At 50.1% G+C, this 27,642-nt stretch overlaps 1 protein-coding gene across 2 annotated transcripts in view; it reads right to left on the bottom strand.

Moving 5' to 3' along the window:
- Positions 1-9,719: 9,719 nt before the first annotated feature.
- The window catches only part of Olfm1 (olfactomedin 1), a 36,711-nt gene continuing 18,788 nt past the window's right edge, over positions 9,720-27,642 (bottom strand). For both annotated transcript variants that reach the window (XM_055600697.1, XM_055600696.1), the window contains exons 3-6: positions 26,668-26,823; positions 24,500-24,719; positions 16,999-17,105; positions 9,720-11,400 (exon numbers count right to left, since the gene is read on the bottom strand). In XM_055600697.1, coding sequence (XP_055456672.1) covers positions 10,726-11,400; positions 16,999-17,105; positions 24,500-24,719; positions 26,668-26,823 — 1,158 coding nt within the window. In that variant the 3' untranslated portion in view covers positions 9,720-10,725. The remainder of the gene's footprint in view (positions 11,401-16,998; positions 17,106-24,499; positions 24,720-26,667; positions 26,824-27,642) is intronic.

Here is a 27,642-nt window from a genome sequence, read left to right on the forward strand (position 1 = left end):
GGGAAGAGGGAGGGAGGGTGGGACTGGGAGGAGCTGAGGGAGGGGGCTTCAATGGGGATATATATATAATGAATAAACTGTGAAAAAAAAAGTTGAGCAGCCAGTGTACATATAGCATCATTTGGAACCAGGGGCTGACACTTTCCGGTTGAGGTATAGACAGTAGCCCCTGCAGGAAGCTTTCTAGGATTCTGCTGTCTGTCCCGGCTGCTCTTGTCTCTGGCTCTCACAGCTTTCTACACTCTGAGTTTCTCTTGACTTCTGGTCACTCTATGTCCCAATGATGGTTTTGTGGGAGCACAATGGAAGGTGTCAGGTGTGCATGCGTATGTGTAGGCATGTCTGAGCATAATTAAATTCCTTCTTCACAGAGTCCATGTATCTTGGGCATGTGGCATTGGGCATATAGTGTGACATAGCTAGACTCTGAGTCCTGAGGAAGTTAGGGTGGACAGGTGTGTTGAAGATGCAACCCAGATTTGGACTCTGAGGCCCTGAGCTAACCTAGCACAGTGGATAGAATGAAGCACAGAGAAGTTCCAGGCCTTGCCAAGTCTGCTCCTGCCTCCCCACTTTTTCTGGTAGACCATATACCTCATCAAGAGGAGTCACTTAAGCTTACAACTTGGCCCCTGAACTGGAGCCACCACTGGTCATCAGGATGTCATTTAGGATTTGATACCTGCTCCCTGTGTCTGGTCAAGGCAGCTCCTCCTACCCCTCACTTTCAGGACTTTGGAAGCCAGGATTGGTGCTGCTGCACCCACACGTGGCGCAGAGAGCCAACTGTCTGTGACTTGGCCTATAGTCTCGAAGCCAACCCAGGGTCATGATAGCTTTGCCCCCCTGAAATCGCTCCTGTCCCTGAACCCGTGGTCCTTCTGTGTCCTGCTGTGGAGCTCCTCAAATCAGCACTGTCATTCTAGCCAGTGCCCTGTCCCTTCCTGCCTCCAGATCTGGCCTCCCCATTTCCCCAGTGCTGAGATCCCACTGTGGCCCTAAGCCCCTCAAGGTTCCTTCAAGTCTTCCTCAGGCCCCTCCCTTACTCACCCTCAAAGCCTTTGGGTTTCATTCCAAGTTTTTGGGTTCCTTCTTGTATGATGTTGGGTACTCAGGTTGTTGTATTCATTCTGATGTCAAGCCTGTGTTTGGGCTACATTCTCGCTTTATCCCTGCCCACCTCTCCATTTCTGACTTCCTACTGATCTCCATGGCTTACGCTGGTCCCGATAGCTTAGCTCCAGCTCTGGCCTTTCTGCTGACTGCTTGGCCCTTGTGACCCGTTGCCTGAGAACAGTCCAGTGCTTCTGGACATGTCCCCTCCTCCCTGCTCCTCATCTGGCACTGACCCTCACTCATGCTTGGAGCACACACCCTGACCCCTCTCTTGGGTCCCAGGCACAACATCCCCAGGCAGGCAGACTGAAGCTGCCCTTCCTCTCCATGTCTTTGGCTGTTTCTCTTTCCCCTTTCTTACCACCACTTTCTTTGCCCCTTCTTTGTACTCAGCCTCCACATTATTCAGTGTGTGACTATTTTGGGGGCCTCAGTTCTCCTGGAGCCATGGGACCCATCAGGTTTTGGGGAGGTAGACATCAGCAGCCATGCCAGCAAAGCCCACAGAGCAGTGTACAGTAAAGCTGTATGGAGTAACCCAGATTATGAATATTATTTTGAAACAACCAGTTGCATCTAATCAAATGATGTTTCCTGTAACTCACAGCTAATTTGTTTCCAGGATCAACCTTATGAGCTTGCTCCAGTTGGGATCTGTTTGCTGTCTCTCGGTGTCTGCACACGTTGCCTCAGTTCCTCATTCCATTTTGCCTGCTCTGAATAATTCACACATACCAAATTGCTTCTCGCTCCTGCTGCGGAAGCCTGGGAGCTGAGTAGGGTGGCTCGGGGCTGGGAGCTGGCTTTCTTCTGCCTTCTTTGACCAGGGCCTTTGGGCCATTTGAAGTTAGAGCAAAAGGCAAGAAGCTTGGGGGCTATGGCTCTGCTTCTGTGTTTTCTTTGCCTTGACTCAGTGTTCTGTTCCCAAAGGCAGAGAGGATGCATACAAGGAATGCAGCCTTGTCTGGTGCAACTGACTTCTCAAAAGGTTAAGGCTGGAGCACCTGCAAGTTTGGGGTCAGCCTAGGTTACATATGAGTCCAAAGCCAATCTGAACAACTTAGGGAGATCCAGTCTCAAGCTAACTAGAAGTGAGCTAGGGGTGTGATCTGTGGTTACAGCAAGCAGGGCCCCCAGCAGCTTCTGGTGCACTGGCAGACTTCCAGGAGAGGGCAAGAGCCAGAACCTCAGTATCTTGTGCCTCAAGGGAAGACTCTTGGCTCCCCTCACTCAGTGCACAAAGGGTGTCTCCTATAGTTCTAGAAATGTCTGTTGAACCGTAATGAAGAATGGAAGGTTCTGGAACTCCTGCTGGATTCCAGTCTTCCTAAGGGGAAGCTGCATTCCTCTTCTACTTGTGTAGTGTTCAATGGCCATCCATCTCCCATTTTTCCTCCTTATCAGAGATTTCACTTTTCATGGTTTCAGTTTCTTGTCATCAGTTTGAGTCCAGCAATATTAAATGGATCATTCCAGAGCTAATTTACTCTGCAGCTTTCTATTGGCCATTCTGATATGAATGGGGTAAATCTCACAGCAGCCTTGTATGTCCTGCTGGATGTGAACAATCTTCTGTCCAGGACACCCTGGGGTCCTCATAGTTGAATGTTACCAGAGTGACTGCCGCTCTGCAGTAGTGTTTGTATACAGGTGGTGCTGACCTTGCTTGGGCACAGCCCTAAAGCAAACGGGGGATGCAGAGCAGGTGCCAGGCATCCTTCCAGGAAAGACATGGGACAGGAGCGGAAAAACACAGTCCTCGTGGCTGCTCATCTCACTTGTAGCTCCGTCCTCACATTGGCGGAGTGTGTACTCCACTAATGGGTTGACTGCTGAGCCCCTCCTTCATGCCAATTATTCAATGGGACCCTAGGAGATCTGAGGACGGGGGGGGGGGAGTTTCTGACTTCTGTGGGTAGATGCAGAAACGTCCACTCACCAACAGGTGGTGGTGGGGGGAGGTGATGGCAGTGGGCTCTGCTCCTGGAGACTGGAAGTGAGGCCTCTGACAGCTGAGGTTTTCTTACCCACCCCTTGCCTTATGACCCCACAGTAGTGCCATTGCTTTGGTAGAGAGGCAGATTCAGCCATCAGTACAGCAGGGTAAATCTCTGTCCAAATGCAGACTTAGGTTTCTAATAGAGGAAAGGGGGAATGGCTATCAACAGACAAGATACTGAGTGCCAGAGGTTCAGTCCAGTGCTGGATATTATGATTATCAAAAAAGGCCAGCAGCTGGCCAGGCCATCCTGCCTAAGCCCTCTTGCACTGGACATTAGAACCTACCTGTAAGTCAGGACCCCTGCCATCTCCACCCTGTTTCTAGAAAACCCCAAGAGGCCTCCTAGGACAGCCGCTGACTTATCACTTGTGTCTGCACCACAGCCTAGCTTCAGGAAAAGGGTGGGCCCAAGTACTCCTTAGGATGGTCTCACTCCTTAGGAGTGCATCCTTGCAAATCTCATTGAGCAGATGGAAGCCTGGGGCTCACTCAGGCAAGTCAGTGTGCAGCTGGGGCTCTGTCTGGTTCCTGCATGCATCCTCTACCCAAGTCAGTGCCCAGGAACTGCATCCCTACTACGTTCCTTTCTGCTTCCTTCCTGGAAGTTGGTTCTCTGAGACACCTGCATTGGTGAGGGATTGCAGGTGTGTGTGTGTGTATGTGTGTGTGTGTGTGTGTGTGTGTGCAGGAGTGTGAGGAGGGTGAGTGAGGACTTAGAAAAACACCATTAGGCAACCCAGCCTGCATTTATAGGACTGATAAGGACCAGAAGACACTGCCAGGTGTCTCTTGCCTCACTGTACTTTTGTAGCAGTGAGCGGGTTTCAGAGCCAATGCTGTGGAACTGCCTCTCTCTGTCTCCCCAAGGTAGTCAGGGCCGGTGGATCTGGGGGTTCCCTGGTGTCCGAGATGTTCTGGCCCCAGCTTCCCTGAGCTGGCACATGGGGCGTCTTCCCAGAAGGAAGAGGCCCGAGGAGGGACATGTGCACCACAGCCCAGCTTCAGGAAAGGGAACTGTAGTAGCCTTTAATTGAATCTCTCCTCTCCTAGTCCTTCCTGATGATGCTCCTCTGGATGACCTGATGCAGCCGCTGTTTCTCTTCTTTATTATGGCTTTGCTACAGCCAATTTAGCAGGGACAGTGCCAGGCTGGGCGAGACAAACAGCCTGGAACCGATAGCAGACCCATCTGGCTAATTATAGGGGTGGCTTCAGGGCAGGAGGCAGTGGGAGAGGAGGCACCTGCGCCCGTCGACACACAGGACTGTGCACAAAAGGGGTCTTGCTGGTCTGAGTGGGTCTCAGATGTTGCAGGTGTCCTGAAGGTGACTAAGGTCCTTGCTGGGGATGAGGGCAGGTGTCCTCCAGGAATCACACAAAATTCAATCAACGGAAATGAAACTACCTAGAACTCGTGCCCAAGACATCATTCTTGGAGACCTTATTTTCCAGGCTTTGGTGGGAAGAAAGAGATCAATAAGGAAGTCTGTTCACTTCCTTATTCTTCTGGGCTCTTCTTGTCCCTGTGGGCTTGGCTCAGAGAGGAAAACAGGCCTGGGGTGGGGCTAGGGAAGCAGCTATAGTCCTTCAGGACTCCCCAAACCAGCCAATTAGAAGACATTTGCTGCATGACAATGCAGCTGGTGTCTCCTGATTGAGCCCAAGGCTGGTGTCAGGGGACTTTGGTCCCTCCTTGAGCTTGCTCCAAACTAGCTGTTCTAACTGGAACAGGTGTTAAATGGTCTCTCTGGGCCTCTGTGTCTCTACCTGCAGAGTAGGAACAACAATGCCTCAGCAACAGAGCAAAGCACCCACATTAGTTAGGGGAGGGCACCTTCTCCGGGCTGAGAAGGTAGTGTTGCCCAGGATGCTGGTCCTGCTGGCCATGAAGGGGTGACCATGACACATCTCTTAGTGAGACTTTCTGTGTAGGCTATCTGGATGCTCTGCCATGATACCTGGTGCTTCTGTCAGTGTGGTGGAGATGTTGCCACTCTGTGGCTGACCTCCTGAAGAGGATGGCTACTGGAATGGGTCTGGAGCTCCCTCAGGGCCCCTCCTACAAGGCCGACATTGGAATTCCTGGTGTTGGATGATGAATAGGTCTATCAGGCTGGAGGGCAGTCGAGGAGATCTAGATGACTTTCCCCACCAAGGCTTCACTTTCCCTAGCCATAGGCACACAGGATAAGCTTAGATAGGAAGTCCCTGAAGCCCTGAGCAAGTGGAAGGTAGGAGAGGGATGCCTTGGAAGGAGAAGTGTGCCTGTCTGGAGGCAGAAGGATAGAGAGAGTACTCTGTTGCTGGGAAAATACTGACCTGGAAGAAGGAAGATCAGGTTCTATGGGGGGAGGGAGGGAGGGAGGAAGGAAGGGATGGCAATGGAATAAAAAGGAGTACAGAAAGGCTTTCCTCCCCACCTGCTCACCCCTCCTTGCAAAGACAGAGGGGTAGGAGATGCCCAAGTCTTGGCTCAGTGTTCCTTGGCCAGGACCTTGACTTCTTCCAAGGCCTATCCCAGTGCCAGGCCACAGTGACTCATAGGCTCTGGGGGCTAGAGGACAAACTAGGATCCTTTTTGCTTGAAGGCTCTCACACCTTCTGTTGCCTGCAGCGTGATGAGTAAGCAGCCATGACTCACCTGCATGACCTGTGTCTGAGGCCCAGAGGCTGGTTGGTGGCTGTCCCTGCCATCTGTCAGTCTGGTTATGGCTTCACTTTACTGCCTCATGTCTATTTCTTGAAGAGGGAGCCCCTGAGAGGCTGCATACAAGAGAATTCAGCTTGTCTTTGAAGCCCTGTGAAGTCTCAGGAACTTGGTACTTGGTTTGAAACAAAGATCTATCTCAGAGAGATTTATCATCTCAAAATCCAGCTCTTTACCGACTCAACAGGATTAAGGAAAAGAAAAATTCCTGTTCATATTTGTAAATAAGGTGTCAGCGTCAAGCTGATCCTGGTGGCACAATCTTTAATCCTAGCACTCAGGAGGCAGAGGCAAATGAATATGAGTTCAAGGCCAGCATGGTCTACACAGTAAGTTCTCGATCTGCCAGGACTAGAAGAGAGACTCTGTCTCCAAAAAACAAACAAACAAACAAACAAACCGAAAGACACCAGAATCACAGGGACCATGTCTGGAGGCATCTTAAAGTTGTTATATCCAATTTGTATAAATGGATCCTTGAACCTCAGAATGAGGTTTCCAAGAACAGCATTGGATTGAGTAAGATTTGTGGTCCAGAAATAGACTTGAGAATGTAGATAGCTTAAAAAAATAACAGGAAGGAGAAAAGTTTACTTTGGTTCATGGTTTCAGAGGGTCTAGTCCATGGCCTACTGGCTTTATTGTTTTTAAGTCTGGGTCAAGGCAGAGATGCCATTGTCTCAAGGAATGACTAAAGAAAGCTGCTCACCTTATAGCAGCCAGGAAGGAGCAAGCGAGTGAAAGAGAGAGAGAAAGAGAGAGCAGAAGGACAAGCTATATTCTTCAAAGGCACACCACTGTGACTGTGCTTTCTCCAAGTAGGTCCTGGCTCCTAGGCATCTGGTCAATATGGAGTCCCTCATGATCTAGTCACCTCCTAACAGCACACATGCAGGTAAGTAGCTTTATATCCATAAAAAAAAAAAAAAAAAAAAAACAAAAAAAAAAAAAACAACCTTAAGAACAAGAACTGAGTGGGGAAAAATAAACAAGTATAAGACTTGTTTAATTCTCTCACAGCCCTAGATGAGTGCCTGGTCTGTCCCTGTCCAAGGCTGGTATGAGCACCAAGCCTTCTACTACTACATCCGTGAGCTCTAAGATGGGTCACTGAAGCCAGCCACTGCCTTCTGCGACTTAGGGCTCAAATATGGATGGGGAGAAGAATTCCTGTACATCAGACTTCTCTAACTTCTTCAGGAGCTAGGCTGGGGACCCCAGCAGAGTAGGGAGCAGAGCCACAGGGTGCCGGAGGTGGGTGACTAGACACGGCTTGCTACAGAGCAGACCCTCTGTAGAAAATGGGGACACTGTTCACTTGCCTGTGAAAGAACACTGAGCTTCATGCTCTGATCTCTGAGCTTCTCAGAGAGTGGCAGGATTTTGATCCCAGGCCAAACTTCTAATAAAGAAAATTCATCTGCAGATGCTCTGCTATTGGCCCGCATATCCAGTTATTGGAATCTGGGAGATTTAGTGATGGGGGTTGTTTTATTCGCTTTCTGGACCTAGCCATTTTTTTCCCCTTACATATTTAATCTCCTAGCAGAATATTTTCCCTAGCAAATACACTGTCTGAGACAGCAAATCCATGTGGTCCTGTCACATCCTTATTTTGTCTTGCAGTGACTCACAGAATGGGCGGGGATTTGCTCACTTATGATTTTTTTTTTTTCTGTGTCATTAAAGAGAAATTACACAGAAATCAGCCCACAGTTACACGGTTGTTGTCTGATGGTGTGCATACAGGGCTCCATCAAATCGGGAGTGGACCAGAGGCCTCGCAGCCTGAGTGATGGCTTTATTGAAACCTGGGGCTTTTTAGATGAGTAAGCAGCCACTGTGTCTCATGGGGGTCTCACCCCAAAATAATTTGTAAACATGAAAATATGAAAAATACCTCCCATCTCTGAAAGTTTTAATTGGAAGTTCCTTCATGGCTATGGTCATGGGCCATGACTTGCTTAGGAAGCTGTGTAGTTAATGAGGCTGTAATTAAGGATTAGCTTTCCCCAGACCGCCCTTTTCTTCCCTCCTTCCACCTTGCCACCTTCAGGTGGATCCTGTGACCTGCCAGAGAGAAGAAAAGCAAGCTTGCTTGCTTCCTTCCTTCCTTCTTTCTTCATTTCTTTTTCCTTTTCTTCTCCTTCCTCTTCCTTCCTTCCCTCCCTCCCTCCTTCCTTCCTTCCTTCCTTCCTTCCTTCCTTCCTTCCTTCCTTCCTTCCTTCCTTCCTTCCTCTCCCTCTTTCTCTTTCTTTTTTTCTTTTTTGCATTTGGAGGCTCAATGATTTTGGATACCTAAACCACTTCTCTCAGATCCTAGAATATTTTGGATGAGATTGATTAGAGGAGGACTGAGAGCCTGTGGAAGGGAGATTCTGGTGGGGAGGAGGAGCGGCCTCTAAGGTGTTTGTGTGGTGGTGGGAGGGATCTGAGGCCAGAATGTAGATGGTCAGGGAGCATATTAAGGGCCATATCTGGGGTCTGGTGAACATGGTGAGAGAGGGCCAAAGCAAGTCCTGTATCTTACAGGAAACTGTGTCCAACCTGTGGGTTGAGCTCAGTTACATTTGGCCGAGGACAGCTACAAATGTGGACAAGGCAAAATCATGAATTTACTTAGAACATTAAGAGATATTTTTGCAATTTCTTTTTGTAAATCGAACTTTGTAGATAACATTGTGTCAAAAGTTTGGACCTACTAGATAGGCCACCTGTATCAACAGCCACCTAATCACTGAGGAAGGGACTAGGGTCTAGGTTGTGGTTCCTGGAGTAAGAGTGTCTGAGAACACTATGTCAGGCCTGACTGGTCTCTGCTCAGCAACCCTCTAGAGTCCTCCCAGATCTCTTCCCACCGTTATCCTGTTACTCTGCTTCGAGGGCTGGGTAATAAGAGTGCCTTGTATGGACAAGCTAGACACAGTCCCTAAACGTTCACAGCCACTTACTCCCTAGTTGCTCACCATGGCAGTGATTCCAACTTCTGTGTGGGCACTAGGTCCATTGTCTATCCTTAGACATCCTTGGACTCTCAGTTTTACAGAACAACTGAACATCATAGATATCAGCTTGTCCTAAGTGCCATCGATGTTTTGCTTGGGGACCAACCAGCTGCTGTCCCAGAACATGCATTGGAACATGGGAGACTAGTTTGCTCACTGCTTGTTGAACACACACTCTGAACCATGTCTCCACAGTCTACCCGTAGTGGGGTGACAGATGCCCAACTGTCGAGGTGAGGTGAGAGGAGAGTTATCACACCAGAACCCACACCATAGAATATAGACAACAGCCACCTTGTCAAATCAGACCAGATACATCACCATGTGTAGGGAGGGCTCCTCTCATGCCATCACTTCTCAGGCTGGCATTAAACTCCAGGACATTCTAGAGAGGCTCTTGAATTGAGGCTGTGAAGTACCTTACAAGTACCTCAGGGATTTCTTAGATACAGGGGTCTACTTGGGTGTTCTAGGACATTATCTGCAGGTTGAGTTCTTTGGAATTGCCAACATATACATATCTTGGAGTCCCAGAGAGGACTGGGAACCTTCTCCCTAGATCTGCAGCAGCCCTTGGTGAAAGGCTGGGCCAGAAGTGGGGTGGATTCATGAACTCATCAGCGTTAGTGAGATCTTGGCTGGTGACTACCAATGGCACCAGGGTTGTCTCACATGGGTGCCTATTCCTGGAAAGAAGAGTAGGTGAAGGATGGGAGCCCAAGGTGGGGGAAACTCCAAGCATTTTCTAGCTTTGGGAAAGTAGGAGGTTGGGATCCACTGTCCTCTCTCCCTTCTAAGTCTTGTGGTCTTGTGGTCTAGAAGGTAGCTATGAAGACTAGGTGTGTCCATCACATCTCTCTTATCACACACAATAAGCAAAGCAAGGATATCTCCTAATATTTTTTATTGTTCCTTAGATAACTGAATAGTACAAAGTTGCCCTCTTTTATTTATTTTTTCTTAAAAAATGACCTTTCCATACATGGCTGCCCTTGGGGAGTTCCTTCCTGTCGGAAACTGAAGTTTCCCAAGATGCGTCCTTCCCATCTACGGTTACACGATTCAGATAACTTGACAAGAGAAAAATTCCACTGGGTTATTAGCAACATGAATTTGACTAAGTCTCCTATAAGGGCGAACACTGATTTTTTTTTCTTTTTCTTTTTAGAAACAGAATCCATCCACTTATCAATCCAAACTACAGCATTGCATGACAACATTCATTGCATAAATTGAACACACAGAATTACCACCTCGGGGAATAACAGACGAACACCTCACGATCTAGCTACAGGATATGCAAGTTCAACAACGTGGGTACGGCAACTTCACTCTACGCACACCCACCATCGCTTTCGGGAAGGTACTAGACACAGGTCCATGAGCTACTGGGAGTCTCGGCACAGTTAATCTAAGAGACAACAACACAGTCAAGAAAAAGGCAGCTGCGATACGTGTGGGCTAAAGCAGCCTACACCGAGCGCCGCAGGGGCTGGGGCTCTGGGTGGGGAGAACGGCCATCACATCATCGCGCTGGGCACAACCTAAGGAAATGTCCATGCAATCCTAACAGTGTGGTTGTTCTTGGGTGAGAGGGGCCAACAGTCATCGCCTTGCTTCTTTGAGTTATTTGACCAGAGAGGGGTGGGGGTGGGATGGGGACAGCCAGCGAACTTTGGGCTGCAGTTCCATCCACACATGGCGATTTCTTCTGAAATCTGTAGCCCACCTGCACGAGTAGGAGGAACACAGAGGTGACACCATCCCTCGGCGTCAGAAATGCGCTGATTTCTCAAAATCAGGACTTTTAGTATTCTTGGGATCATTTGGCAGCTGTTTCATGGAAATGTCCTCGGGGTGAGGACTTGGACCCTTGGCTTCTGGGAAAGCGGGAGCTACAACTCGTCGGAGCGGATGACGTGGAAGAGGGTGACATTGTAGAGGGTCTGATGGCCGTTGTTCCAGGCGTACAGCGCGCGGTCCTTAGGGTTGTAGTCCAGCATGGAGATGTGAGAGTACTTGTTCTGGAAGGGGATGTCAATGTACTCGTAGGTTGAGGCGTTGGTCTGGTAGGCATAGTGGACTTTGGTGCCCCCCGAGTAGCCATTGGTGACATAGAGGGTCCCACAGATGATGAAGGCCTCACCGGCACTGCGCTTAGGGTAGCTGGTGTTCCAGGTCTGCAGGATCTGCAGAGAGACAGGATCCAGCTTGCTGATGACAATGTTGCCAGCATTCTGGTTTGTGGCATACACAGCCCAGAGCCCGTTCTCATCCACCATGAGGTCGATGTCTGAGTGGCCACCCCAGGCATAGTGGTACATGTTGTTGTAGCCAGCGTAGTCCAGACTGCGTGTCTTCAGGATCGTCTCTGTCTTCAGGTCAAACCTAATGATAATGTGACTCTGGAACTTGTTGAAATAGATGGAGCCATTGTAGACCACCTGGCCTGTGCCCGACCACGGATGCGGGAGACGGTGCGAGGTAAAATTGTCCGTGTTCATGAAGTCCACCATGGACTTGTACTCACGGACAAAGCGGTTGTTGTGATAACCATCCATGTACCACACCTGTGGGGAGAGCAGACCTGGTTAACGTCCCACATAAGGAGGGTATAGAAACTTAAAACAGAAGGACTTGGAAGAGCCATCAAGACGAGAGCATCCTGCCCTGCATCCAAGAACACTGGACTTGCCCCAGTCCCCACTTGGGAGTATTTTCTTACTCGTGGGAAAGACAGGACACAGTGGAGGGACAGGAGTGGGGACAGGGAGTCAGGGTTCTCAGACATAACAGCCCACTGCCAGTCCATGCAATATACAGCAGTGGGTGGTTTGGGGACACCCCCCCCAGGTCCCCAGATGGAACCCTTTCTACTTGGAATAGAACCATGTTATGGGACAACAGTCATAGCTGTTTGGTCAGTATTGGGCCTTGGCCAAGGGCTTGGGAGAAAGGAGTGTCATCAAAGCAGGGACTCAACGCTGGAGTCAGCGTTGCAAAGGGCACAGCTGCCAGGTAGACGCTCCCACACTGAGGAGCTTCTGTCTGCAAGGACACCCGGCTCTCAAGGTGACTGCCGGGAAGGGCCATCTTCCAGCGCACTGATGGGACACTGTGAGTCCTCTCGTCTCACCAGGCTGTTGCTGCTGTACAGTCTGAGTCATCATCCTGCTGGTGTGTGTGTGTGTTTGAGCACATGCATCCGTGCAAGAACACACAGAGGAAGGTAATTAACTGGGGCTTTGGTTTGCTCTGGGGCTCAATCACTCATTCCCTAATCTGGGGAAAGCACTTCTCAGACTGGAATTGGGGTCTCGCAGCTGTGGAAAATCAACCAAGTAATTCAGCTGCAGCCTGAGTCTGAAGGGTTACAAAGAAAGTAAATTTTGATGACTGTTTGCATGCCAGTCGACCTGAGAATCATCTGGACTTGGAACCAAAACCTCTAGTCATCTTGAAGCAATTCTGGAGCAAATGAGAAATGGGTGGGTTAGAAGAGGAGATGGTGGTGTCGGCCTGGCATTAAGGCAGCTGCCTTATCCACAGAGAGCTGCGGAAGCTGAGCAGGGATTAGGGCTGCGGCAGCTCTCAGGCTTGGCATGACGTTTTTTTGTTAAAACAAAGCAAAGCAAAACCAAACCAACCAACCAACCAACCAACCAAACAAACAACAACAAAAAAAAAAAAAAAACAAAAAAGAAAAGAAAACAAAACAAGTTTCTGAGACATCATTCAGATGCTTGGGAGCAGATGTGCCCTTTGTTTTTAATGAGATTAAAAACAACAACAGCAACAACAGGGTCTCATTTGAGGTTGTTATTATTCTCAGTGATCTGGGTCATGGATTAAATGGATGTATCGGGACATGTCTCTGGGGGAAAAGCTGCCCACCCGCTGCTCCCTCAATGGGCTGCCTTGAGGGACAGGGCCTTCTCATGTCCTCTAGAAGGATCACTGGTTCTTTCCACTCAAGGGTGCCCAGCTAAAGATGGAGGGCAGAGTTGAGGCTGTCAGATGCCCACACTGCATGACTTTACTAGAGGACATGAGTCTCATCATGCAGTGTGAACCCTCCTATGAGCCTATATACCAGTAGAGCTGCCTTTGGGGCAGGGTGTGGGGACAGGCGGCCAGCGTTCTCAGACATAAACAGCCAGCTGGGAAATAGAGGGGACCAGCGGAAGAGAGGTCACCCCACCTTCACTCTCTAGTCCTGATTTCTGTCTCTCAATAGCTGACCCCTGAGAATTTTGCCATAACCAGACCACCTGCAAAAGAGATACACACACCCCCTTTTCTAAGTAACTTCACAAGCCGGTCTGTTAAAACAGCTCGTGAACCATGCCTCAAGTCCAACCCCACTGTGACCTATGTATGAGCAAGGATTCCTTTGATCCATGTTTTATCCACGCATCGCCCTTCTCCAGCTGCCCGGTGGACCTATAAAAAAATCTGCTTTTCAGGGAATGAGCTCTGTGGATAAGAAAAAGGAGTATGTCGGCATAGCCTAACATCCAAACTTACTTACACATTTCGTAGTTTCCAAGCCCCCAGATCACATCTGTCGCCACTGCCCAGGCACACAGGGGCATCCTTCTAACATCTGTGTTTGATTCTGGTGCATCGTATTTTTTCACCTCATAATGAACTTGCTAACTTTGCATCTGTCTCACCCTGTCATTCTCTATGGTGGACGTCAAGGGCCTGGGTCGCCTGCTTAGAGGTCCCGAGGCTTTGTGGGGCTTTCTGAGCTGTTCTGCACATCACCAAGTTGTGCCCCTGGTTTCACCATTTTCCCATGAGGAAACTGAGGTCAGGAAGGTCTTAACTGTGTTAAGTGTAGTTGCTTTTCATGGAGGTTGGCCAGGGCAGAGCTGCTGGGGCTGTCCAGCAGCTTACAATGCAGCCGAGGTGTTGGCCATGCTATTTCAGGGCCCTTCTTAGTACCAAGGTTTGAGTTTTGCTCTTCTCGCTGGCTTACCAAGCGCTTGACAAGTGTCCTCCTGAAACTGCTAACATCAAGGAATTCGGCCTTGGAAAGATGTTCTAAAGGGAACTGTTAGCGAAGGGGTGGAGAGAGCCTCAGTGGGAGGCCAGGAGGAAGTGGCTGGATGCCAGCCACCCCAGGAATGTCCCAGTCCCTACTCCCACTGAGAAAGGATTAGAAGGGCTGTCTAAGCTGCCAGCAGACAGAGCTGCAGGCCCCAGGATATCTGCATAATCTAAAGCATTCTGCATAATTCCACCCTCTGTTCTGAGGATCATCCGCTGGTTTTGTTGCTGCTTAGATGAGGGAAAGAGTGTCTGAGCACAGAGGTTAGTGGGGGCTTAAGCAGTGCCCCACCCCTTGGAACATGCACCTCCCGGGGCGGTGAGAGCATGTCACAAGCCCCCTCTCTGTGTAAGATAGACCAGACTCCTGAGGTGGGGGACCAGTAAAGGAGGTGGATGGAACATGGCTCTGTCAGGGTGTCCCAACCCAAGTGGACTGTGAGTTTTAGAGCCCGGCATGAAATCTTTGAAATTCCAGGGGCCTAGAGCTATGTACAGTGTGTGTGGGGGTAGGGGTTTATGCAGCCTATATACAAGAAATACACCAGCTCCTGCCAAGCTCCTCCCACAGCCAATGCTGGTGAAAAGGGCCTGGCCTCTGTTGGGGCTAGGGTCTGTGGCTCACTGCTGAGTTAGGTTTCCTAGCACAGCACCTGTACACAGTTGGTGCTTGATAGACAGAAGAAGGCCCATGCAAAGGTGTCCCAAGCTAATTTTGTTCTAACAGTTTACGCAGAGGCAGTGGGGACTGAGCTAGCTCAGCACGGCCCCTCGGCACACATACTAATATGGGGCTCTGCAGCTTCCTGAAGCCTCTTCATGGGTCCCATGCAATTCCTCCTCCTCTGTTTCACCCATCCCTCTCAGGAAATCCTCCATGGCAGCCTGCTCTAAAGCCAAGATCAATCTCCAGCCCCCCTCGATTTTGTGTGTGGCTAGTTATTGGTCTCCTGTGTGTATGTGATCAAAAGTGCTTGGGAGACTGGAAGGAAGCAAAACAAAACAAACACTGCTGGTGCTGATCAATGGCAGCATGAGGCGACATGTCACTTAGCAGGCTGGGACACATGGGCCACTGTGGACAGCATGTGGTTCAGAATGGTTAGAGCCCAACGTGCCCAGAGCAGCGCCCAACACTGTGTGTTTGCAGCCAATCAGCATCTTGCCCCTTGCCTGCTGTCAGCCCTCACGAAGGCCCCTCCTCCTCCTAGTCACTCTGTCTGCCACCAGAGCCTCCTCTCCTGGAAGGCAGTCACGAAGCAGAAAACAGATACCTAATTGTCACAGTACCCACGGCTGTCCCAACAGCTTTGTGAACCTACATTCTTGCTATGCGTTGTATCCCAGAGGCCAAGGCACACACATATGTAGCGTCAGAAGGCTCCAGATGCGGGCTCCTCTGATGATCTTGGCTAGCCAGTGTGGGGTTGATGGTGGTCTCCCTGATCTGTGCTGTCAGGGGAGGTCCTTTGTGGGTAGCCTCAGCCCAGAATCTCATAGATTCAGTGACTCCAGAGACCAGCCTCTGAGGACATGGCCCGTTTGTGTGAGTGGAGATTAACAGTTTTCAGAGGCCTTTGAAAGAGGCCCTGGTGATGGAAGGTATATAGAAAGCATGGTGTTTGGGGATTGGAAGTGTGTGTGTGTGTGGGGGAAGGGAGCACAGATGTAGTTACATCATTCTTTGCAGTCCAGAGCTGGTAACTAGACAGAACAGGCTGGGACAGAGCCTGGCATGCTGGTCTGGTCTTCCTAAGCAACTCCTGTCTTTGCCTTTTTTCTCCCCATAATGCCTCTGTCATCCACATCTGTAGTGAGGTGGTGCTCCTAACCAAACCTTAAACTGAGCAGAGGTAGGTGCTTCTGATGGGATGTGGCTACAGACGCATCCTAAATGCGTCAGTGTTACTTGTCTGCATTAATGGTCAACCTGACCCAACCTAGAATCACCTGCATAAAGAGTCACAAAAGCTGCCTTCTGTCAAAGTGTTTATCACAGCAAGAGAACACAAACTAGAATGCTGAGAAACTAGATTACGATCATGATCCAGGGAAGAATGTGAAGACAACTTATGTCCACACATCTCTGTCCCTATTGTATCTTCAGGGCAGCTCAGCCAACCCTCCAAGCTGTCTGGCATGTGAAGGAGCTGGGGCCTCAGTGGCACTGGTCTATAAAGCTGACATACCTAGAGGGTCTTTTGCCTACTCCCAGTGGCCTCCCATTTCCTGTGCTATCTACTCTTGCTCTGCCTGCCATGGAGGGATGTGATGAGGCTTGGGGAATCTTGGATTTCAGCCTCCTTCCTTTGGGTCCAAGGAGGACCTTCTAGTTCTGAGTGTGTCTGTCCACTATCCTGCAAACCTCTGACAAGAAGAGCCTTGGGGGAGAAGTGCCAGACCCCAGGAGGCTCGTCCTGGCTGCAGTGATTAGGGCTGTGTGGCATCAAAGGATTCACAGAAGCACAGCTTCCCTTCCATCTCTGTCGGAGCTTCCCAGAGACCCTGACTGCTCCTTACAGGCATACTTTATCAAGGGTTTCTCTCTGCCTCTGACTCCAGATGCCCACCTTCTAAGGTGGTGGGCACAATCCCCAGGAAGGAGAAGTAGTCAAAAATGGGCAGCTAGATCATTTTTCTTTTCTGAGGTTTTCCCAGGGAAGAAACACCCAGGAAAAAGAAACCCAGCCTCTTCTCAAAATCAAAAGGGAACACAGAGCTTCTATCAGCCATGAAAGGAATGGCAAATGAGTACAAATCAGCTGTCATTAAAACAAGAAAGGCCTAATAGATTCCATCCCTGAAGCACAGGCAACGATGGGAACCGCCCGTAGCGGTCAGCACAGGAGATGCCCGGGCAACCTCCTCGGCCATGGGGCAGAGCTGCCATCACCATACTCTCACATGGACAGCCTCCCCGTCCCACTGTCTGTCATATGTGTTAGCATAAAAGCTTCCACTAGCTTTCCTTTGAAGAAGCCCTTGGGAGAGTCTGTCTCTACCCAGTCCACATCCCCTTAAGTTGTCGGCCTGGGAGGCAGACATGACTGGCAGTACGGTGGGGGACAGAGACCAGGCCTGTTATGTCCCTTAAGAGCTTAGGGGACACTTACCCTGTTGTCACCTTCTGGGGCCAGTGGGTCTGTCATCCAGGACCCGAACCTTGAGCCAGAGGTCTTGACAGTCACTGGGTCACTTATGCCTGTCAGCTTCCCGCAGGCTGGAACAGAGTGTACACAGGTCAGGACCAACAGGTGACTGAGAGCCTGGCTCCCTCCCCCAATGGCACAGCTAGGCTTGAAAGACAGGTGCTTTATCCTTTTCTCCTCCAGATCTGGAGGCTGGCAGCTCATGGTGCCACTTACACAGGTCCCAATTGAGGGCAGCATGGGTAGGGCATAGCAGTCAGTGGCTGCCCTCCTGGACCTCATGAATCCTTGGGAACAAAAGACCAGGGCAGCCCAGATAACAAGTGAGGGTTGGCCTCAGGAAACCTTAGTCTTCTCTGGGAAATGGAGCAAAAGAGTCCAGTCATCCCTGGCTGCTAGAATAAAATGCTTAGCCAGCATGGTAGGCAGCAGGAGGGAATTTAGAATCCTGGACCCAGGCTTGGTTCACCTCCTCAAACATAGACAATCCTAGCCCACAACAGCACCCCCACACTGTGGGAGCACCTTTCCTGTGTATCTGTCTGTCTTGGAACCAGGTCCTGGTGGAGGTGGGTGGATGCTGCTGCTGTCCTGCTGTGTGGGGGTGGGGGTGGGGGTGGGGAGGTGAGGGTGTCTGGGATGTCCATGCTCTCAAGAGGAGCGGCCCCTGGCAGGAGGGCTCTATGAGCTCTTGAATGTGACTTCTGCAGCCCTCCCACATCACAGATGGCCAGAGATGACCTCAGAGCCACAACTTGGTCATTCGGGAGATGCTAAGGCTGTGACACAGCATACCTGCCTTAGCCAGCAGCTCTCTTGCCACCCCATGCGGCCCCAGCTAAAGCCTGATATCTAGGACTCCTCCTCATCTGACTAGGTCAGGCTGGAGTGTGACCCCCTCCCCAGTCTATAGGATACCCCTCAAGGGCCACATTAGCATACGTACACACTGTCTGCAAAGTTCAGAGAAGATCCAGGTGCTTAGGTGGGATTGTGAGAGACTTAACCTGAGACCACAGGGAAGCAGAGATAATCCTACAGAGAGCAGGTTGTGGGGCCTTTAGGCCCAGGGGAGAGTGCAGCTCACCCTGCTCCCATACTCAGCACCATCTCCCCAAGCCTGAAATGGGGTGAGTATGTCCACAGTGGCATTGTATAGGAATGGAAAGAACAACTGCTTGGCTTGGCCGAGGAGCCAGCAGAGAGGGCACCCTGGACAGCCAGAGGCTCAGCAGAATTAAAAGCCTGCTGTACGCAGAAAAGAGACACTTGGATTCCCACCAATGCCCCAGTGCTGGTACCCTGTTCACACCAGGAAGTTCCACAGTGTATCCACTCTATTGTCCCTTCCCCAAAGGTACTTCCCCTTCTAGGAGGATCTTGGGTTTTTTTCACACCAATACTTTCTATTGAAGCTTAAGGCTTCACAGAGGTCTTGGGCGCAAGGGTCTGAGAGGACCACTGATGAGCACAAGGCATGCCCACCTGGCCTCTGTGCACACTTTCCTGGCTTGCCCAAGCTCTGAGCTTGGAAGAGACACCAAGGAAATGGAAAGGAAAAAGAAGGCATGAAGAAAGCCAAGGTTGACCAGTGTTGACAGGATTTGGAAGTGAGGCTCCTGATGGATTTGCAGAAACATTTCCTTTCCATTTGCTTTCCTAGAAGCAACTTTACACACACATACATGCACGTATGCATGCATTCACACACGCACACCGCATGAACACACTTGCACACCTGCATGCTTTCTTAGGTTTGATTGAGTTTTGAGTGGGCGACCTGTAGAGGCTGGGCAGGGGGAGCCCAAGCTGGACTCCACCCCTCATGCCCAGTTTTTCTTCCTTTGCTCCTGTTGACTTAGCAGTGGGTCTTGCATTACCAGGAGACAGAGGTTCCCTCCAAAATGGGTGGGAACTGAGAAGAAGCCAACAGAAGACAACCCTTCTGCAAGCCCTCTTCCCAGATGCCGTTCTGCCATCCAGACCCACCATCCACAGAGCACTGATCCTGTAATTTCTCGTAGAAAGCCTCCCATCCATACTGGAGACACAATCTATGAGCTTCTTGGAGGTTACGGTTCAAAGGAATCAGCATGCACAATGGCTGGACATCCCTGGGGAAGACATCCTGACAACCCAATGGCATGCCACGCCTGTGGTCCACACAGGACTCCCACACACTAGATTCTCTGAGATGCCAGCACACCTTGTCTGTCCCAAAACTGGGAAGGGAGATCCCTTCCTGGCTGGACCTGACATTTTCCTGTGCATCACCTGAACATAGCAGAAGTGTCAGGAGGATGCCCACTTCAGCTTGGATGCTAGCTCTTCCTAGCCTTCCCTGCCTCCATCACCAGGCCTATTCTGTTCCCACTCTAGAACAGGATCTCACCTTCCCAGACAGCTTCTAGGGCAGGGCTCAGACCCTAAAGATGTTTTTATCTCATGCATCTCAGTGACCTCATCTGGACCCCACATTTCCTGGGGCTGCAACAAAAGCACCTGGGATTGCTGCTCTAGGTAAGAAGCCTCTTCCACTCACCCTGCTTCCCCATAAACAAATGAAAAGACTTAGTTCTCAGAAGAGCCTCTTGAGTACATCCATTCACCACCTAGCAAGTGCTGGGGTCAGTAGGGTGAGCCTCTGGGGAGTGAAGCCCACTGTTCACACTACCCATGCTTTCCTCAGTTACCAGCAAGCAGGTACTATATCACCAGTGACCCAACAAAGCAAAGATGCACAAAACAGGCCTTCCAGGATATGCCTGGATGGCTCAGTTATTCCACCATGAATTCAGATGGGGAATATGCAAAAAACATGGCTTTGCTCTCAGCCAGGTCAAGGAGCAGCCTTAAACAATCCTACCACATTCTTCCATTCTACCCATCTGAACTTTTGTTTTTTTCCCACTATATCCGAAAGTGACAGAAGGTCCATGTCTGAGCTCTACAGGAAGGATGCTCAGCGGCTCCAACCTTCCAGCCACACCCAGCCTTCTCCTATGTGCACAGTCACTAGGGCAGTCAGCCTTTCAATGTTGGGGAGGATAGGGGAGGTGTGGCCACTGAGTCTTCTACTCTCTAAGCTGCTGGGGCAGGCACAGCTCCCAGGGCCCATGGGGCTGGAGGCTGCCTGCCTTCCTTGAGTCAGGGAGTTATTTTTGGTTCCCTGTCCACACTAGTTCTGCCAAGACCTCGCGGACTGAGGGACTGACAGAATCTAAAAGAGACTATACCAGAGGCTTGGCGGTATCTTGGCACACCCAGTTCTAGAAGGTGCCCCTCTCCGGTCATGTACTCAGGATAGATGTGGGGGTGGTAGAAAGCCCTAGGGCCTCAGGAAGAGGCCTGCAGGAAAGATAGTGTCCAGGTGGGAGGGTCTTGGGATGGAGAGGCCTGGCCAAGCAGGAAGCTAGACAAGCCAAGTGCCTTGTGCACTTCCTGAGTGGATGCCAAGCTGAGAGCAGCCTGGACCATCTCAAAGCTCAGATCAGGATAGGCATATCTGGGAGGCAGAGCTGGGTGAGAAAATCTGTGGCCTCAAACAGGCTGTGGCCATGGCCTCCATCCTCAGCAGTTAGCCCTGAAACTAGAGAAGTGTGATGTAGAAAGAAGTTGGTGGGCTAGGAGCAAAGTCCAAGATGGAGATGAAACAGTCCCAATGCTGACCTCAGTTTGGATCCATAGCCCACAGCAGGCCTGTGAGCATTCTCATAGAGTCATCCTTCCCCTCCTGCCCTAGCCAAGAAAGGCCAGGCCTTTAGTAGACCACATTTTAGAAGAAACGGAAGAGCAGGTCTGGTCCAGTAGGTCTGGTCCAGTAGGTGCTGTAGGCTACAGGACTCTTGGGCTCTCATCCCTGGGGCGTCCACTGCCAAATCGCCCTTAACTCTCCCATCTGTGAGTGACCACACAGCACTGTGGGTCACTGTGCCCGCTGCCCTTGCTAAACCTCAGCCAGGTGACCCTGGCACCTCAAGTGTAAGAGAGGATCTTATATAGAGTTTACAGCACAGCACAGCATGGCAGCTAGAGCACCCCACCAGGGCAGGCGTTGGCAAGTAGAATCCTACTGGTGTCTCCTGTCTGGCAGGCACACGCTTTACTAAGATATCCTCAGAAGAGCAAAAACCACACTTTGCCCCTCATTTGGCCCTAGCTGTCTGGGGTCTTCTGACCCACCTACAGAAAGAAAATAAAACCCACCAGGGGACAGGTAGGCCACTTAAGCCAGCTTCAATGGCAATAGTGACCAAGGAAGCCTGCAGTACCATATGGCCAAAGTCTGGGGAGTAGCTGCATTGAGCAGCCTGTGTTGGGGTTCGGCCTTACTCAGGTTAGCTGCTGGGATCTGACCTTGAAGCATCCCGATTAGTGGCTATGAGGGTTTTGGGTAGCACTGCCTCTCTCTCCCATCTGGGGACAAGATTTGTTCCAGGGGATTGTGCTTTCAGAAAAGGCCCAAGGCATGTTATGCCTAAGCTCTATGCTTAGTCCAGAGGGAAGATGTTTCAAATTCCAGGTCCTGGCTGGGCCACTCGGAAAAGCATGCCAGCCCATCAAGATGCACCAGGAACAACTGTAACTCTGGTCCTTGAATTGTGACTTCTGCATGTGTGCATGTCAGGGATTTTCAGCAACTGACTTGAAAAGAGGCAACCAGGTCAGTTCTGAGAAGAGACTTGGAGAGACACAGGCAGCCCTTACCTCCCTTATTTCCCATGAATGTTACCAAACACCCACAGAGGCAGACACACCAAAGAACCTGGGCCTTGTGGGCTTAAGGAGTAACACTCAGCTACTGGGCTTCCACATGTGCAGAGTCCCACCCTCTGGGCCAGGAGTGAGTGCTGCCCACAGCCAGAGGCCGCATTCTGGGCATTGCCATGCTGGGGAGGCTGGGGGATGATGCCTCTCTGAAAGGCTAAAGCAAAGACTGAATTAAGCAGTCACAGGGTATTAGTCCTATGTCCCTAGGCTGAATGAATGCCTGGGACAGATGCTGAACCTATCTATAGACCTATCAGTCACCCATCTGCCATCCATTTCTGTCAGCTGCTTATCTACCCGCCGGTCACCCAGTCATTGACCAATCCTCTGTCTATCCATCCATTGTTAGCTATGCCTCCCGCTGTCATTCTGTCCTTCCATTTATCTCTTCCCACCCCTGCTTGCCCGCTTACCCACCTGCTTACTGAACTATCATATTCAAAGCTCCTCTGAGCCAGACAGTGCAGAGCTGGTGACATGAACAATATCCACAAATTTTCATAGTGACCCCAGGACCTTGCAATGGAAGATGACAAGGACCTGACAAAGCCACCTTCTGTTGAGTGGCTCTTGCTACACTAGGCATTTTATAGCTCAGTACCCCAGTGCTGGCCAGACGGGGGCTAAGTGCTCCACCCCCAGCTGCTGTTTCTTTTCAAATACATCCTTATTGAAGTCCCTCTTAGGAAAGAGTTACATGCTCAGGTGATCTCACTGATGCACCCAGGGTGGGATTACCTGGCCTTATTATTCTCCCTTCATTCCCAAATCAAGTGTGTCTTAACAGCCCAAGGGCAGCCACGTGAGAGCCCCAAGATCCGAGCCATAAGGTAAATTCACGAAACTGCTAAAAATAGGCTGAGGACAGATGGGAAGTCTGGCTTGGCTGGGATAACCTGGAGAGCCGTGTGGGCTGGCCTCCTCTCCCAAAGGCCCATTAGTTTGGTGGCCTTGATAGTGTCCCACCATGGTCTCCATCTGGATTCTCTCAGTTTCTCCTAGGTATGACACCCAGCCTGATCATCCTGCAGGGGAAACAACATTTTTTGGGGGAAGAAATAACAAACCCAGTCTCTGTGCTTTTCAGTGACCAGAAAGACCTCTTAGTGCTTGGCTGGAAAGACTGGGAGAGAGGCCATGGTGGAAACTCAAGGGAAGGCTGGAGGGGACTCATAGCCTGTTTCTTAGCCCAACAAGCTAGATACTCCTAGAACAAATGTGCAGGCAGTGGGGGAGGAGCTCATCCAGACTGCAGCCACTAGCCCCTGCCACAGCGGGTCATGGGTCTCATGAGGCACACAAGAATATACACTTGGAGATGATTCCTTGGTGGCCCTGAAAGGGTCCAAGGGTCTCTTCTAAACAATTAGTGTCCAATGCCCAGCACAGCTTCCTAGCTCACCAGGCCTCGGAGCCTCACACTTTTGCCAAGGACAAGCCAGGAGCAGCCACTGGGAATCACCTGGAAGCTGCGAGACAGCTAGTCTAGGGAATGCTCTCGTTCACTTGTCACCTAGCACCATGGGTTTGTACCTGTGTGTTGATCTGTGCAGGTGCACGTGTGTATGAGCTCCTGTGGAGGCCAGAAGATGACCCCAGGGATCATCTCTCAGGAGCCACCACCTTGACAGTTCTCTCACCATATTACTTCCCAAGTAAGCCACATTGGCTGGCCAGCTAGCCCTAAGACCCATCGGTTTCCCTCCCTAACACTAGGTTTCTTTTCACATGAGTCTGGGTCTTGCACTCAGGTCCTTGGGCTTATTCTGAAAGCACTTAACCAACAGTATCATCTACTTGGCCCATGCCAAGGCTTTTGAAAGGTGTTTGTTCTTTGGGGTGTTTTAAATTTGTAAGGCATGGATGAAGGGGAACCGAGTCAGAACATCAGACAAAGCCCCCCCAATCTTTCTGGAGGCAAAGTCACCCTAACAAGTACATGGCATAAAAGCAAATGGGTTGGTCAGGCTCTGTGGGGGAATGCTGAAGCTGCTGTCAGGACATGATATATATGATTTAAAAATGACCCCCAACACCCACACATGCAGTTTGGCCAAAGCCACTGACTGGGTGATCAGTCACACATGAGATCCCAGATACCCCAGGACTGTTGGGGAAGCATGGCTCTGAGAGAGGAGCAAGCTACCTTGCTCTCCAGTCCATGGTACCCAGGCCACCGAGGGTCCTCAATTGCTCTGTCCATAACCTGCTGCCACCGTACCCCCCTTTTTAATTCCAACTAAACCTGATGCACTGTCTCAAGGTGTTTCATCAGTCCTCTTCTCAGCCTGGCTGGAGATGTGTTTCCAGCCCTTTAAATTTATCCTAAAAACACATGCCTGCATCACACACATGCATATTAAGCACTCACATGCCTGCACACACACACACACACACACACACACACACCTGGCAGTATGTGGTGTCTAAGCTCATCTGATTGTTTTTTCTAAATGTGAGGTTCAGTGGTGTCTAGCATTGGCCTTCGCATGGGGCTTGTACATGGGTGGTACTCTGGTGTGGGTGTTGCCTGTATTCTTTCTTGCTCTCTCTGGGTGGCCCTACCCAGAAGCCCTGATGCAGCCGTCACCTGCTGAGGCCAAGCAGGCACTGTGGCTTCAGCAGCACTCCCTACACCTGCGTGTGTGGCAGAGTCGGGCCAGGCAATGCCACACCTGCAGGGTGCTGGGCCTACCTAGTTTTTGCATGCATGCACGGAGCCTTTCTTCAAGATTGGACACTCTGCTCTGAAGTTCATCGTAGTCATAGGCGCCAATTTCCTCTTGCAGTTCGTTAAGCACTGACGTCAGATTCTGGACCTCCTCCTTAAACTGCAATACCAATTTGGCATCGGCCTTGTACTCTTCCAACACAGGAATCAAAGGCCTAAGTTCATCCATTTTCGCTTTTATTGCCTGCAAGGTTAAAATAAGCTGGTTCAGTGCGATGCATGCAAGAACTTGAAACACCCTGCCTTGGCCTGGCTTCTCCCTATGAGAGGGAAGGTGTGCACACTCCCATTTTAGTAATCCGTCAGTTATCTGGTCCCAGTGAGACAGGAGAGCGTATTAAACAGTCCTCAGAACAACAACATATTTGGGAAAGCTCTTTATTTATCAGTCGAGAATGCAACATCTTAAGGTTACATGCTTTAAGTCACATACACAAAGTCTGTGGTTCTTTTTTTTTTTTTTCTTTCTTTTTCAAAAAGTGCATTGACAAGGGTTCAAACTAATCATGGGATGCAGCTAAAGTCGCATGCAAAAGGAGGATCCTGGCTGGATTCAAGGTTCCTTAGTGAAATGGTGCTAAGGATTGGAAAAGAATCGTAAAAATGCATGGTGCAAAAAGCTCTCTGGCTCTCTCATGGTTACATGGGGGACTGCTTCTTCAGTCACTGGCGCATTGAAAAAACTCTTAAGTTAGCCCTGTAAGCAAGAAAATGAAACACCGTTGAAAAGCTAGCTCACTAGCCTGCCTCAAACAGCCATTAAAAGATACATATTTGCATGGTCACTTAAGGAAAATCACATTTTAATCACAGTAGAACAAGTTACTCAAATGGTGATGGGACTCCCTCACAGTTCTGCTGAAATTCCTTTATGCAATGTCTACAGTGTAAAAGGCAAAGGTTTGCTCTTGCTGACCCAGAGTCCCAGAGCCCCCAACTTTTGGAACTCAGAGGGTGCTCTATGGATGATACTCTCCAAGGGGAGCTACCTCATGTTGCTGAAGACACTTCTGTCTTCACGGTCTGCTGAGCACAGGAGGGCAGATGCTGGCCAGGAGAGACACAAACTCTTTTTGGCCTGTAAGGTCAAAATCTCTCCAAGATAAGTCATCATGTTACATCAGAAAAAGGGGCACAATGTTCCCCTGCCTGGGACAAGAATCACTGGCTTATTCTGCCTCAGTGGAATCTGTCTGCTATTATTTTATTTATAATATAGATTTATAATTTCATTAGCCTGCCATTTTGCCTACCTAATGTACCGCTTTTAAAAGGAGAATTAGTTCCTGCTTCACGTAGGGAGTGCGTCAAAGGATAACATTAGCATAAGAGGAAGAGAGGACAGAGAGTCGCTCAGCAGTTTCCAGCCAAGTGGCTGTGTAATTTGACCTGTTCATTTACATCTGGGCCTGATTCCTAATTAACATGCATGAACACCTTAATTAAGGTGGCAGATAATTCCCAGCCCAGTCCTAGTGGAGAGTCGTGTATATATACATACTTGTACATATGTATATATAATTTCAGGTCAGAGGAAGTGAGGTTTTAATGGCCGGGGTCACCTGGAGACACAGAACACTTAACGCAGCTTCATCTACAGTGTGCGCCTTGTCACAGCTAAATTAGGTCAGAAGTGAAAAACTGCCCTGAGTGATCTGGGCCCAGAAATGGCTCTAATCAATTAAGATAATCCTTGGCTAATGTGATTTACCTGCAGCAGCTGTGGAATGCTGAGGGCCTCTAATGATGCCCTGCCCAGCTGATTGCCTCAGTCAGAGGAGCAGGGGGCCTGGGACCCATGTCTCCTATAGGCTGATGAAGGAAGGGATGAAGCTGTGTGATGAAGGTGCTGATCAAGCCCCACCCCCTTTGGTGAACAGAGTTGGGGGGCTCTCTGTTCCCAGAGTAGTACAGTTTTGCAAGGCAGAGAACAATCTGTTCCCCAGGCCCCTAGGCACTACCTCCGTGGGGAAAGAGAAGCAGAAAAGGGAAGGAAAATCTGACTAGGAGGAGAAAGCATGTGTGGGGGGAGGAGGAGTAGAGGAAGAAAAGAAGCGATGAGAAGTGAAAGAAGAGGAAAAGAAGAAGAAGAAGAAGAGGAGAGGAACAAAGCCCCAGGCAGGCACACATACCTTGAACTGCCTGGCCAGATGCTGCTTATGGCTCTCCTCCACCTGCTTGAACTTGGACTCCAGTCCTTTCATTTGGTTCTCCATCTTCTCCACGTACTGCAGGTCTCTCTGAGTCCGCCTGTCCAACACTTCTATGGATTGAGACATGTTTTGCACCTGTCAAAAGGGTAACAGGTTCAAGGCAAGAGCTGCAGCAGATGCCAGGCAGTTTCACTGTCTGCTCCTCAGATAGGCTGACCTTTCCCACAGCACCACTCTGGGAGGCAGAAGTGACCCAAGCATGATTTACCAGTTAATCACCGGCTTCAGACCGTTAGGACCAAGAAATCCCTAAACACTGCAAATTGGCCGGGTAAACATCCCCACTACCCTCCTCTGCAGAACTCTAACAGCAGGCTACAGAGACCAGGGCAGGAGCCTGGAGTTGCAGGCACAGGCCTAGGGGGCCATTTCTTTCTATGTTTAAGGGTGGGGCCTTTTCCACTCTATGCTGGAGAATGACTGACATCATCAGACAAGTGCATAAAGCCAAGAGATGAACCCAGAGTGATTCCAGGCCGGCCTGGGGTGTAAATTCCCTTTCCCTGAACTCTCCTGGAATGTCCTTGTGGACAGCGTTGGTGTTATGAGTGTGAAATGAAGGGATAGGGAGCTGCTCTAGGCTCTGTGCCCAGCCTTTCCCCCACCACACACGCCATCCATCACCCCCCACAATATCATAGGCAGATGACTGCTCGGCAAACACGCACATTCAGAACACAGAGTCAGGAATCAATCACCCAGCAAATGAAGAATCGCTGTTTTACATCCTTACGGGCATTGTTGAATGGAGTGTAGCCTCAAGATGGGACTCTATTATTCAGCACGATTCCAGAGAGCGTCAAAGAAAAACAGTTTTGGTGAGGCCACCTGCCAGCACATTTCATTTTCAGGAAACTGGCTATGGCTTATGTGAGAATGTACGCTCACGAGGGG

The sequence above is a fragment of the Psammomys obesus genome, unplaced genomic scaffold (assembly GCF_907164565.1).
Source record: "Psammomys obesus unplaced genomic scaffold, mPsaObe1.curated_primary_1811, whole genome shotgun sequence".
Lineage (NCBI taxonomy): Eukaryota > Metazoa > Chordata > Mammalia > Rodentia > Muridae > Psammomys > Psammomys obesus.